This window comes from Adiantum capillus-veneris, chromosome 21, assembly GCF_014529385.1.
Source record: "Adiantum capillus-veneris isolate H3 chromosome 21, ASM1452938v2, whole genome shotgun sequence".
NCBI classification, from domain to species: domain Eukaryota; kingdom Viridiplantae; phylum Streptophyta; class Polypodiopsida; order Polypodiales; family Pteridaceae; genus Adiantum; species Adiantum capillus-veneris.
The window spans coordinates 79,880,947-79,893,859 of NC_140951.1; the positions used below are offsets into that span (position 1 = coordinate 79,880,947).

Consider the following 12,913-nt stretch of genomic DNA (forward strand, 5'->3'; position numbering starts at 1 on the left):
GTTAGATCCATAAGGTTCCCCATGGAGGCTATCCCTAGCCTATATAACCACTTCAAACTGTTCTTAGAGATATACAAAATATCTATAACAGTATGCCATATGAAGAAGGAAGTGAGAAAGAGGGGAGCCATACAGTGTTTACCCTTACTATAATTCTAACCAATGGCAACGGTCTTAATTCTCTTGGATAGAATCTTACTTATGATCAGTATTGTCTAATGCTATTGTTGTGATATCAACCTAGTACTCTATAGTACAAAACTCTGGTACTCCACAATACCAAATCTCATACTCTATAGTGCAAAACCTTGGTACTGTGACCTACAGTTTTTAGTTGTTCCTTAGCACTAAATTTTAACACTTTGCTCTTTTGTTTTCAATGTAGTACCAAATTTATTACTCTATATTACCAAACTTTGGTACTATCTCCTACCAAATTTGATACCCTATACTACCCAACTTTAAGACTATCTACTATATTTACAATCATTTAGTTACTACTATGTTATACAGTACCAATCTTTGGTGGTAATATACCACCAAATTTGGTATTGTAGTGCCAAATTTTGGCACTATGCCAAATGGTTTTAGCTAATTGTTGTGTACACTTCTTTTGCAGCCAAAGTTATAAAGCCAAACAATATGGTGGTAATAAGTAGCCTTTCTGGTACTCTATTATAACTATCCACTTTCTCTCACTCATCCTCCTTCCCTTGCTCTAATCATCTCTCTCTCCTTGCTTCCTGTCATCCTCTTCCTTCTTCTCATCCAGCCTTGAAGAGGAACTACTAACCTGACAACTCCCACTTGTCACTAACTCTAAAGTCACCCTTGTCACCAAGTAGTAACAGAAAAGTACCAAAGCCATAGCAAGAAAACGTATGTGTATAAAAAGATAAAGTACACCAATAAAAATTTTCAAGGGACTAAGGTACACGCACACTGATAATTTCATAATTTCCAAGCAAATATACAAAGTAGTTGGCAATGTACAAGGAAATGTCATCCTCGACATCAAACAAAGGTGTGCGATAGCTGTAAACGGTGGGGAACTTCTCAGCTAGCCACTCAGAGATCATGGAAAATGACCTCCATAAGATACTTCGGCTTTTTTGGGCCATTATACTTTGGCTCATATGACTGAACGTAGTAGCATGAGTCTCAATCATTCTTCAATGACTTGTATCTCGTGTTTTCCACAAGGAGGGTGTTTGCTTTATTGAACTGCAGATGCTTGCGCCACACTCTTCTTAGGAGCTTTAGAAAAATAACCTTGTTGTCAAACTCCTCCGAAAGGTCTGGCATATCTATGAGTGTGGGAGTCCACATCTCACATTGAGACTGGTCAAAAATATCTATGATAGGTATTAAACTAATCATTGAGAATAGCTATACAAATAAGAGTACCAAAGAAACCAACAGTATATAGTAGTGACATAGTACCAAACTTGGTACAACACAGCACCAAAGTACAAAACAATAAACACCATATTAGTGAATTTGGGAATTTCCCAATTCCCACTTTAAAATGAGGTTAAGATTTGACCACATGGACAAATCTTAGCCAAATTTTTGAGAGCATGGCTTGAAGATCTTTTCAAGTACTACCTTGTGAAAGAAGTTGGACTAAAAACATTTTGATATTTGTCCATATGGCCAAATCTTTAAAACATTGGTGATTCCCAAATTGTCTCTAAAGTCTCAAACTCTCTAATATGGTGTTATTATACAAAATTGTGTACATGGTACCAAACATAGTACCAAAGTACCACAACAACAGAGTACAAAAGACCTAGATAGTACCAACTTATGTACACAAGAGTACCAAATTTTGCAAGCAGTACCAAAAGTACCAAAGAACCAAAGTACAAAACAGTACAAAATTGTGTACATGGTACCAAACACAGTACCAAAGTACCACAACACCAGAGTACAAAAGACCTAGATAGTACCAACTTATGTACACAAGAGTACCATTTTTGCAAGCAGTACCAAAAGTAACAAACTACCAAATAGTACCAAAGTGTGAAACAATACCGAAATCAGTAAAACCAATTTGAAAGTTAAGGGATAAATACCTAAAAAGAGGTCTTTCATCTTCATCAATTGAGGGAAGCAAGCATTCATTATGGCCATCAAATTCTTACTTTGGCTACAGAACTAGACCATCATGTAGCATCGCTTCCTCAAGTTGATGATGAAGTCCTCGGCATCAGATCTGACCACAGAATATTTGTGCCGAGAGACTTGCACACCTCAAGGCCTACATCACACTGGGAATGGGATATTCCACAAACTGTTGGATTCTTTAACATAATCCTTCAGTAGCACTCCATTGAAATTCAAAATAACAAGGTACCTATCGCTCATCATTACATTTGTTGGCATTGATGTATCGGGTCATTCATTTAGCCACCAATTGTCCCTTGTTGTAGTACCACTAAACTATATGAGAAGAAGAATACGGTCTTTTTGCAATAGCAAAGTTGCACATTAGGCACCACAAAAGTTTACCAATTTTGACAGTAGGACATGAGAGTTTACAAACACATTGACATCTTTCAAGAGTGGAGTGACATGACACCAAACGCATTGACATAAGCAAAATGGGCTAGTATTTTATATTAAGCTAGAAGCAAGTACAAAATATTGACACAACAGCTAATTCTTGGAGGTTCGCAACTTGATACCACGAACAACGGGACACTTTCTAGATTTCATAAGGAAGAGTTGGGAGAGGGTGGCTGAGTCAATGCTATCACATGTTTCTAAGGGCATCGCATCAGGTGTCTCTTGCACCTTTGGCCTCCCCTGTACCTTTGGCCTCCTCCGTGCCTTTAGCCTCCTTAGCACATTTAGTCCCTTTGGCCTCCTTGGTGCCTTTAACCTCTTCAATGCCTTCAGGCTCCTCTGCACTTGTAGCCTCCTGTGCACTTTTAGCAGGTTTTTTCGTCCTCTCTGCCTTCTTCCTCCTCTTTCTATCCGCCTTCTCCTCTGCAAATTTTGATGACGCATCCAAAAACTCTACCGCCAATAGAACTTCAACTACCACCTCCTCATCAATGGGTATTTCTTTGTTGATATTCTCACCTTGGTCAATCTCCATTTTAGCAACTTCCTCAATCAAATCACTTCCCACCTGTTGGTTCTCCTGCGGTCCTGTTTCCTCTTTAACCCTCTTCTACACTTCGGCTTTGAGTTGATCTTCTCTCAAGTTTGATTCTACAGTTTGATCAGCCCCTGTCACTTCCACTATGCTGGCATCAAGGTTTTGCAGTTTTTCCTACACTTCGGCTTTCAGTTGATCTTCTTCCAAGCTTGATTCTACATCTGGCTCAACCCCTTTTCCTTCCATTGTGCTAGCATCAAGGTCTTGTAGTATTTTCTACACTGACTTGAGAATCTTCCTAGAACATGGGAGTGGCATTTGACTTGCTTTGACGAGAGAGATCCTTTCGATCCACTGGGGTGCTTCCATGGGTGTCCACACCAAAAGATCCTCTACCTATATATACACAAAGATGAAAGACAATATTAGATCATCAATTCAAATGATATAATCATATAATGTCCCCAATACAAACACCCCACTTACTCTTTCTTCAATAATGATCTCCCTGACGCCCAAGCCTTTGCCTCCAAAGAGATTGCGGTGTTGCAACATGCCTTCATGTACATATCTTTTGTTCTCAACACAATTGCAAAACACAGTGGATGGTACCGATACCTACAGGGAAGCATGAAGGTACAAACCACGTAAGAAGCCTCCAAACCCTCCCCACAGGTAACACAAGTACCAAACACATTAAATGTGTTTTCAGGGTCCACAACATGAGGCGTTGGAGTGGATGTGTATGTCATCCCTTTTCACATCAGCACACAGCTTGCTTACAAATTTGAAATGGTCTTGGGTTTCTAGGCACTCATTATAGAGCTTGGCACACTCCATTTGCAAAACAAACACACACTATTAACTCATCTACCAAAACAAACAATTATCAACGAAGAACACAAGCAATACCAAAACATTATAAAAATAGTACCAAAATAAAACCAAAACAGTACCAAATAGGTACCAAATAGGTTAATACCAAATAGGTACTAAAACGGTTCTATATAGCACTAAATTGGTACAACAAAGTATCACAAACTCCCAAGACATACCCAAGCAATACCAAAATAGTACTAAATAGACACTAAAATGGTACCAAAAGAAATCCAAAATAGTACCAAGTAGGGACCAAAACAATATCAAAACATGTCAAATTGTACCAAAACAGTTCTTAACAACAATAAAGTGGTACAACAAAGTACCAAAAACTTCCAAGACAAACCCAAGCAACACCAAACTGATACTAAATAGGTAACAATACATCACCAAAAGGGTTCCAAAACAATAACAACATAGTACCTAAATATGTAACAAAACAAGTCAAATTTTACCAAACAATTCTAAATAGCACTATATTGGTACAACAAAGAACCCAAAACTCCCAAGATATACCCCAAAATACCCAATGAGGCCTAATAACTTGTCACAAAAATATTCCAAACCAGTACCAAAATAGTACAAAAGGAAGCATAGAAAACACCATCAATGTAGCACCCAAGATATATTTAGCAGTGTCCGTAACTAGAAAGTACCAAAGCAATACCAAAATAGATCAAAAGAGTACCAAATGAACAAAAAAGCACCCAAAGTACCAAGGATTTTCCCAACATAGCAACCAAGACAAAATGAATTGTACCTACCCTATATGAGTACCAAACTAGTACCAAAATAGTCCAAGAGAGTACCAAATGAAATAAACAACCACCAAGGAAGGTACCAACATAGCACCTAGTCAAAAAAGCACCCAAATAGTTAAATAAAGTAACAAAAGTGTTCAAGAAAGTACCAAAGTATTATCAAAATATTTCAAGAAAGTACCAAAGCGGTTCCAAAATAGGTCTAAAGTGTACCAAATGAACAAAAAAGCACCAAAAGTACAATGGATTGTGTCAACATGGCACCCAAGATGAAAACAACAGTACCCTATGAGACTCAAAATTTAGAACAAGAAAGTACAAAAACAGTCCAAGAGAGTATCAAATGAAATAAAGAACACCATAAAGTACCAAGAAAAGTACTAGCACAACACCTAATGTTTAAAAAAGCTACCAAAATAGTTAAAGAAACTACGTAAACAATTCAAGAAAGTACCAAAATCCCTAAAAATGTCAAGAAATAAAGTAGTCAAGAAGTGAAACATGCCAAATCATCAAACCATGTGCAAAATAAACATTTTCAACAGTCATACACAATGCAATAAGCCAAAAATACAATATCTTCTGTTGTTGAACCCCAGCTTGGAACTTTTGGATATTTTCAAAAATCTCGTGTCATCATAACAAGCGCCGACTTGCTCCTAGCTTGGCGTCCATCTCTCTGATCTCTTCATCAAGGACAATGATTTGTTGCTGCAGCAGAACAATGTGCGCTTCCAAGGTATTAATGTCCTCCACCAAACTTTTTGCCATGCCCTCCTCTTTACCTTCATATACCAGTAGTTGGTCCTTGTTTACCCAAACAGAGACCTTCAGATCTGTTAGGTTTGACAATAGTGGATGTGACCTGGGTTTTAGCAGTCTTTGCAGCAATGCCTCTAAATCAGGCAGGTAGTCAGCCACTACCCTTTTGTGCAGATGTTGTTGCCACTTTGAGTCATCCAAGCATTATTATCTGAATGCAAGAAACCTCCAAGGGAGGATCCATTTTGCCTCCTCAATGCCTCAATTTTACAATCAAGCTCGTCATTCCTGGAGGCTATCATCTGCAACACTCCTTCCCCAAACCGGGCCCATGCTACTCTATACCCTGCTGGGTCTTTTTTTGTTGCATGACATTTCTCGAAAGGATAGCACTTAGAAAATTTGTTGGTCAATTCATCACATGAAGGGAGCCCTTGGTAAAGAATAGAAATCTATAGTCTTCCACTAGATGTGGTTGTAAATGGTTTAAATAGATCTTGGTGTTTTGTTTGTACTTATACTTGAAAACAATTAACCACTACTCGGGTGGCAAGTCTACATTAGTTAGGTCCTTAGAGAGTTTGCCTTCTAGATTGAGGATGTACTCCTTATGCAAGTCTTGTGTTGTGTAACAAAACTTGATTTGTTGAGGGCACTCCTCCATTATATTCTTGCGTGAAATGTGAAACAAATCAGAAAAAAATGTTGAGATAAAGATTAAATGTGGTGTGATGCTCTACAGTACCAAATGTGGTACTCCAAAGTACCAAATTTGATATTGTACATTTAACTTCAAATGTAAATCAAGTATAGGAATTGAACATGCACCATTTAATTAGCACATGCCCGATGCCCATGATTAGTGTACCACGTCTTGACTTGTTGGAAAATTTTGATTCATTATTGTCAAAGAAAAGTGAGGTCCGTTCGGAGTCGATATCAGCAACCTTACACTGTTTTGCACTAGCCCTTGTGTTGAAGCTAGTTTTGTGCTCCGAATTTTGTTTGCTGGGGAGATGGGATGGAACCACCTTTGCTGTTGCTTCTGCCAGGGAAGGATATTCCCTCCTTGGCCTTTGCTTTCTGTTTGCATGTTAAAGGTGACGATCTACTGGCAGCAACTCCCTTGGCCTTTGGGGTCCTCATGGTTGGAGAATTGACACGAGAGTAGAGCAGCTCTGCTACAATCACATGTGATGTTGAGGAGAGAGAGAGAGAGAGAGAGAGAGAGAGAGAGAGAGAGCGAGAGATTGCGAAAGGTGAGCAGAAGAGTACGCTATATCGCTCAAGTTCAAATGCGTGGAGACAAAATTGGAACCACTAAATCCACTCATGACACCACTACCCTCACACGAAATGGCCCATTATGAAACTGTACAAAACATTCTTATAGAAATACCATTATATATAAAAAGTAGAAATACAAACACCTTTTTTTCCAAAACTTTCCCTCCAAAGTACCAAATAGGTGGAAAAAAAATTGGCCCTTCGTTATACCACCAGCCCTTGCTTTCAACCATCTAGAGATAGAGTAATTATACCATATTACTTTCAAGTCTTAAATAATTATATAACATAATATAATTTATCACTACTAAGTTAGATATTTTCATTAGCTATCAAATATAAATATTTGTATATAATACAGATGTGTGTATTTAATTTTTTTTGTTTGATAATATAAACATGTTTAATATGTATGCTGTCTATATCAATGTAATATGCATTTGATTTAGTTTGCAAGATTTACAAAGTATCTTGCAAGAGTACACTCCAATGAAGCACAAACAAATCTTGATAAGTACATAAAAAGGCATTTCAGTTCATTACGCAATTATACTTTACTTCGGATATGATGTTAGCTTACAATATAGGGAAAATTACCAAAATACCCCTCCAATTTGTGGAAATTCCCAATATACCCCTCAAATTTCAAAAATTCCCAAAATACCCCTGTATCTATTTTTTGTTGGATCTTCAAGATTTTCTAATCTTTATTCTTGTTTGACAATTGAGATCGGTTTTTAAGTGCTTAGCATGTAATTTTTTGCAAATTACCTCCCAAAAAAAGGCAATTATGTCTAAAAATAATGAAGAAATTCATCTCCAAAGCCTACGAAACCAGCTCAAATTTTAGTTTTAGCATCCTATATGGTAGACAATCACTCTTCTTATGAAAAGCTACAATTTTTTTTGTTTTTGGAGAAATTTACTCTCACAACTAGGGGTATTTTGGGAATTTTGAAAAATTTGAAGGGCATTTTGGAAATCTATGACAAATTATGGGGGTACTTTGGGAATTTTTTTAATTTGAGGGGTATTTTGGAAATTCCCACAAATTAGAGGGGTATTTGGTAATTTTCCCTACAATATACTACACAAATTATATATATATATATATATATGTATGTATGTATGTGTGTGTTTGTGTGTGTGTATGTGGACATACATATACAAAAATTCCAATAAAGAAATTCGCATTATGTTTCCTTGGTTCATTTATATTTGGGGAGAAAAATCATCTTTGTGGTCTTTTCAATGTGCAAACTTGTAGGAAATGAGAATCGCCTATAGTAGGGGATACCCAACTGTAGAAAATTAAAAATTGGTGTCATTAAGTGGGTTGGAAAAGTCTAAGGGTAATTGTGATGAAAGGCTGATGGCAGGCTTCGTAGCACGCACAGAGGAGGCGGACGAGAGGAATGGAGCAAGTGGGCCAAGTACGCATCGATGAGACAAGCGCGACTGCGAGCAGTAGGTGGCAAGAGTTGGCAGCAGGGGAAGGGGAGGGGTGACTGGAAGGTTCTATCCTTTTTTTTGTTAATTACAGAGAAGCCATCCCCATCACCGAGTTGGGAACGCTGCAGTGGTATACATCAACTGAACTTTGGTCGAAACTTTGTACTATGACTGGGTTCAGCTCTCATTCAAATGATTTTTAGAATCGAAGTCTTCAACGAAGGCTGGCATTGAAAATTGTGTTGGGAGTGGAAGCATCTCGCTAATGAATGAATAAAATGGAATGAAGCCCGTAGGGGGTATATGTTTTTTTAAGGGAAAATTACAAAAATACCCCTCTAATTTGTGGAAATTCCCAAAATACCCCTCAAATTTCCAAAATACCCTTGTATCTATTTTAGCTAGATTCTTCACGATTTCCTAATGTTTATTCTTTTTTGACAATGTATATCCGTTTTTTCGTGCTTAGCATGTAATTTGTCACAAATTACCTCCCAAAAAAAGATAATTATGTCTAAAAATAATGAAGCAATTCATCTTCAAAGCCTACATAACCAACTCAAATTCTAGTTTTCGTATCTTCTATTCATAGACAACCAGTCTTCTTATGAAAAGCTACAATTTTTTTAATTTTTGGATAAATTTACTCTCACAACCAGGTGTATTTTGGGAATTTTTGACAAAATATGAGGGGTATATTGGGAATTTTTGAAATTTGAAGGGTATTTTGGAAATTTTCACTTTTTTAAAAAATAGGTATATGTTTTTTGTACCTACAACCGGTGTTCTCAAAATCTCTCTCTCTCTCTCTCTCTCTCTCTCTCTCCCCCCCCCCCCCAAGACGACCCAAACCCCATTTCTATATTTATAAGAAATCGATTAGTGAAGGCATGGAAATCATATAGCATAGCATATGCATAAGGTTAGGGCAACCAATGCTCAAGGGCATTTGCTCTTTCTCTAGTGTGAGTGTTATAGGTAACGGTGTGCTCTGCATAAAGTAATCTCTCTAGATACTAATGAGAAATTTGTCCTACAAGTCCAAAGGTTTGAAATTTGATTTGAAATTAAAACCACACTAACCAAACTGCACCCAAGGTTTCTTGAAGGTGCACGACCTTCTCTTTCAAGGAGTCTCGGTGCATCAAGCACTTCAAGATCTTGAGTTATTCTCTCTAATTGTAGACTAAGTATTCTTGTGAGAAAATTACCAAAATACCCCTCTAATTTGTGAAAATTCCCAAAGTACCCTTCAAATTTCAAAAATTCCCAATATTACCCCTCATATTTTGTCAAAAATTCCCAAAATGCCCTTCAAATTTTCCAAAATTCCCAAAATACCCCTAGTTGTGAGAGTAAATTTATCCAAAAATTAAAAAAATTGTAGCTTTTCATAAGAAGACTGGTTATCTATGAATAGAAGATACTAAAACTAGAATTTGAGTTGGTTATGTAGGCTTTGGAGATGAATTGCTTAATTATTTTTAAACATAATTATCTTTTTTTGGGAGGTTTGTGACAAATTACATGCTAAGCACAAAATAACGGATATACATTGTCAAAAAAGAATAAACATTAGGAAATCGTGAAGAATCCAGCTAAAATAGATACAAAGGTATTTTGGAATTTCCACAAATTAGAGGGGTATTTTGGTAATTTTCCCTATTCTTGTAGCCATGTACTCAACCTCAAGTACCAACTTTACATTGGTGACGTGAGTGCCTCTTGGTTCTCTTTGATGAATTTTGAGGAGTTCCTATACCTGATGGTCCATATTCTTATGTGCAAGACAATCAAAACTACCTAGCGAACACTTGCTATTAAAGCTCTAGGTTAAGGGGCCAATTACGGGACACGCCCCTTTTCAAGACTTGTCCTTACCCTTGGTGCACCAGTAGACGTACAAGTTGGTATGGAAAAGTGGTTATCTCAGACGCTCACGGAGAATTGTGGTCCGTCAGATCGTGAGATCAAGACCTCTCGTCAAACTGTACTTGTTTTGCCCCCAAGTGTGTCCGCCTTCTTCTGGCTCTCTGTTTTGTTGAACTGATTATCGAATTTGTGTCACGCAAGTGATGGGATCAATCTCCATCGTACGACGACGCGCTTCTGTTGCATGATGCCTACCTCCGGAGCTCCCAAATGAGCTACTCCATGCCTCGAACGATAGAGCATAGACTTTGATTGAGCCGGCCCGATCTGAGTGTCCTTAACATGGGACATTTGCCCTATAGCTTCTTTGGACACAACGCTTACTAGGTTGATGCACATAGCCATAATCTACATCAACTAAAAACATAACCTAGGCCAAAAACTCTATAATTGCTCGTGGAAGAGCAAGTACTTACAAACAATGGCTTGAATTCCTAGCAGAGATGGCAGGTACAAGATACTTTCAGCTTAAAAATAGTGCTAATATGGACATTACATATATCTCATCCAATACCTGTACTTATATTTGGGTCTATTGAAGCTCCGTTAATTAATTAGCCGCCAAGATTCGTACGAATCTTCCAAATCTAAACGCAAAATGATCTCCGCCTACGTTCACGCGCGTCCCATGAAGCCTTCTCCAGCGCGCAGCCTCCGTCGGATAACGTCTGCATTCTGCTTCCCCACCTGCATGCTTCGATGCCTACTTGCTTCGCCAACGCAGGGTGCCTCTGCTTTGAGCCATGCACCATTGCAGGTCTGCGCCGGGTTGAGCCTCGCACCGCTGCAAGCTGACCTCGCCATCCTCTTGCCCCAAACGTGCCCCCGCTCCAGTCGTGAGGCACCTCAAACCTGTACTGGAATACGCGCGAGAGATCGACCTGGTTCCGAGGTCTGCGATGTAGCAGATCACTCTCTACTATGAGTTAGGAAGTAGGGGGCAAATTTGAAAATGGGGAAAGGAGCTCAAGCGGGCTTACCTACACCTACACACAGACACTGATACACCCATGCGCCGCATCTCCTCGTCCGCCTCCTTTTTGTCCTCCCACCTGTAGTCACGAGCTCACACATCTGCCTGCTTGCTACCTCTCTGTCAGCCCCTTCGCCCTCACTCATGCCCTCCCCTGCAGATCGCGAACGAGACAGAAATCTCTTCTCTGTCACGCCCTTCGCCCTCACCAATAGCCACCCCTGCAGATCGAGAGAGAGAGAGAGAGAGATGGATGTTGCCCCTGCGTCGGCTGCGCCGCGTCCGGCCCTGGCTCTCTACTGACCACACACAACCCCCCCCCCCCCCCCCCCCCCCCCCCCTCTTTTCTCTCTCTCTCTCTCCACGTCAGCAGAGTTTCGTTTTACTTCGCTTTTTGGAGGGTATCTCACGAGATGCCCTGTAAATCGAGTTGCTTGCAAAATTGGGCCAACATACCGAGTTAACTAACCATCCAACATTAGTACTTTCTTACAAACAATGGCTTGAATTCCTAGAAGACATTGTAGGTAAAAGCTATTTTCAACTTAAAAATAGTGCTATATTACACCTATCTCATCCAACATCTATTTTGAGTTGATTAACCATCCAACCTTAGTACTATTGTACCATGCAAATGAAGGGCTAGTCTATCTTCACAATCAGAGTTGGTTCTATTGTGTGGAGAGCCCCAAGTCCCTAGTCCAACAAATTCACTTCTAGCTTTGGCCTGGAGTGCACCAAAGCACCAAAGTTACAAGGGTTAGACAGGATGGAGCTTTATATTCACTCAACTTAAGCAAATTTGTCATTCTTCTCCTCCCTTGGTAGCATCCTTGCCTACTTTTGTGATCAATATGCCTATAACCCTTTTATATGCAAGCCCTATGCAACACCTGGACCACAAGAATAGCAAGGAGAGAGACCATGTTGGGGTAGAAAATTCCTTGATTGGAAACCCCTTTGACATTCCTACAATGATAGAAAAATTGATCATCCCTACTCCATATGCCCAAGAAGATATCCCAAACCTCGAGTGGAATAATTGTTGGAGTTAGGGTTGCAAGAATGCACACACGGCTTGCATATGGAGAAGAAGCTCAAGGCACACATTAGAAAATGTATTACTTGGTGGAGAAAAACAAGATAGGATAGCCTTAGAGTGATGGGCATATACATGAAGCACAAAAGAGGGAGGGGGCAGGGACCTCTTTGAGTGTGCTCACACACACACACACACACACACACACACACGTCACTACCATATAGATGGTCGCAAATCCCCCGTTGAAATGATGTGGTGAATGAGAGCAAACACATAGTGTAGAGAAGTTTCATGCTCTATGTATATGATCATTCCACAAAGGGAAGCAAGCCCAAAGCTTTGCAAAAAGCTTCTCACGAGGCAATGCCTTCATGAACACACCTGCAAGGTTGTCCTGAGTCAGCACATAAGCCAAGTTGATCTCTCCCTGACGACATAGTGATAATGCACCTTAATGTGCTTTTGCGCAAGTGTGAAATATTGGGTTCGTCACGACTGTCAATGGGATCTGATTGTCACTGTAGATGAGATTTCTAGAGTCCCAAATGAACCATAAGGCGTCTAAGTCACACACACTCAACCATATTTACGAAAACTACCCTTTACGGAGCCTCGCAACTAGAGGTGGCCATAGTAGGTTTTTTCTTTCTCAACCAAGATATACATGAACTTCTTAGCATGAAACAAAAACCACTCATGGACACTCATGTGTCATA

The 12,913-nt window shown here is 39.3% G+C and overlaps 1 protein-coding gene across 1 annotated transcript; it reads right to left on the reverse strand.

Moving 5' to 3' along the window:
• Nucleotides 1-9,829: 9,829 nt before the first annotated feature.
• LOC147431213 (uncharacterized) lies at nucleotides 9,830-11,430 on the reverse strand. The gene is made up of 2 exons (XM_086494553.1): nucleotides 11,163-11,430; nucleotides 9,830-11,076 (listed from the first exon to the last, which is right to left on the reverse strand). The coding sequence occupies exons 1-2, from the start codon at nucleotides 11,201-11,203 to the stop codon at nucleotides 10,770-10,772; spliced, it is 348 nt and encodes a 115-aa protein (XP_086350679.1). The 5' UTR covers nucleotides 11,204-11,430; the 3' UTR covers nucleotides 9,830-10,769.
• Nucleotides 11,431-12,913: the final 1,483 nt, after the last annotated feature.

Excerpts from the sequence above, each read along its gene's own strand:
- LOC147431213 (XM_086494553.1), bottom strand. The coding sequence starts at position 11,203 with ATGCGGCGCATGGGTGTATCAGTGTCTGTGTGTAGGTGTAG. Across the intron at positions 11,077-11,162 it reads GTGTCTGTGTGTAGGTGTAG|ACCTCGGAACCAGGTCGATC; the intron begins GTAAGCCCGCTT and ends GCTACATCGCAG.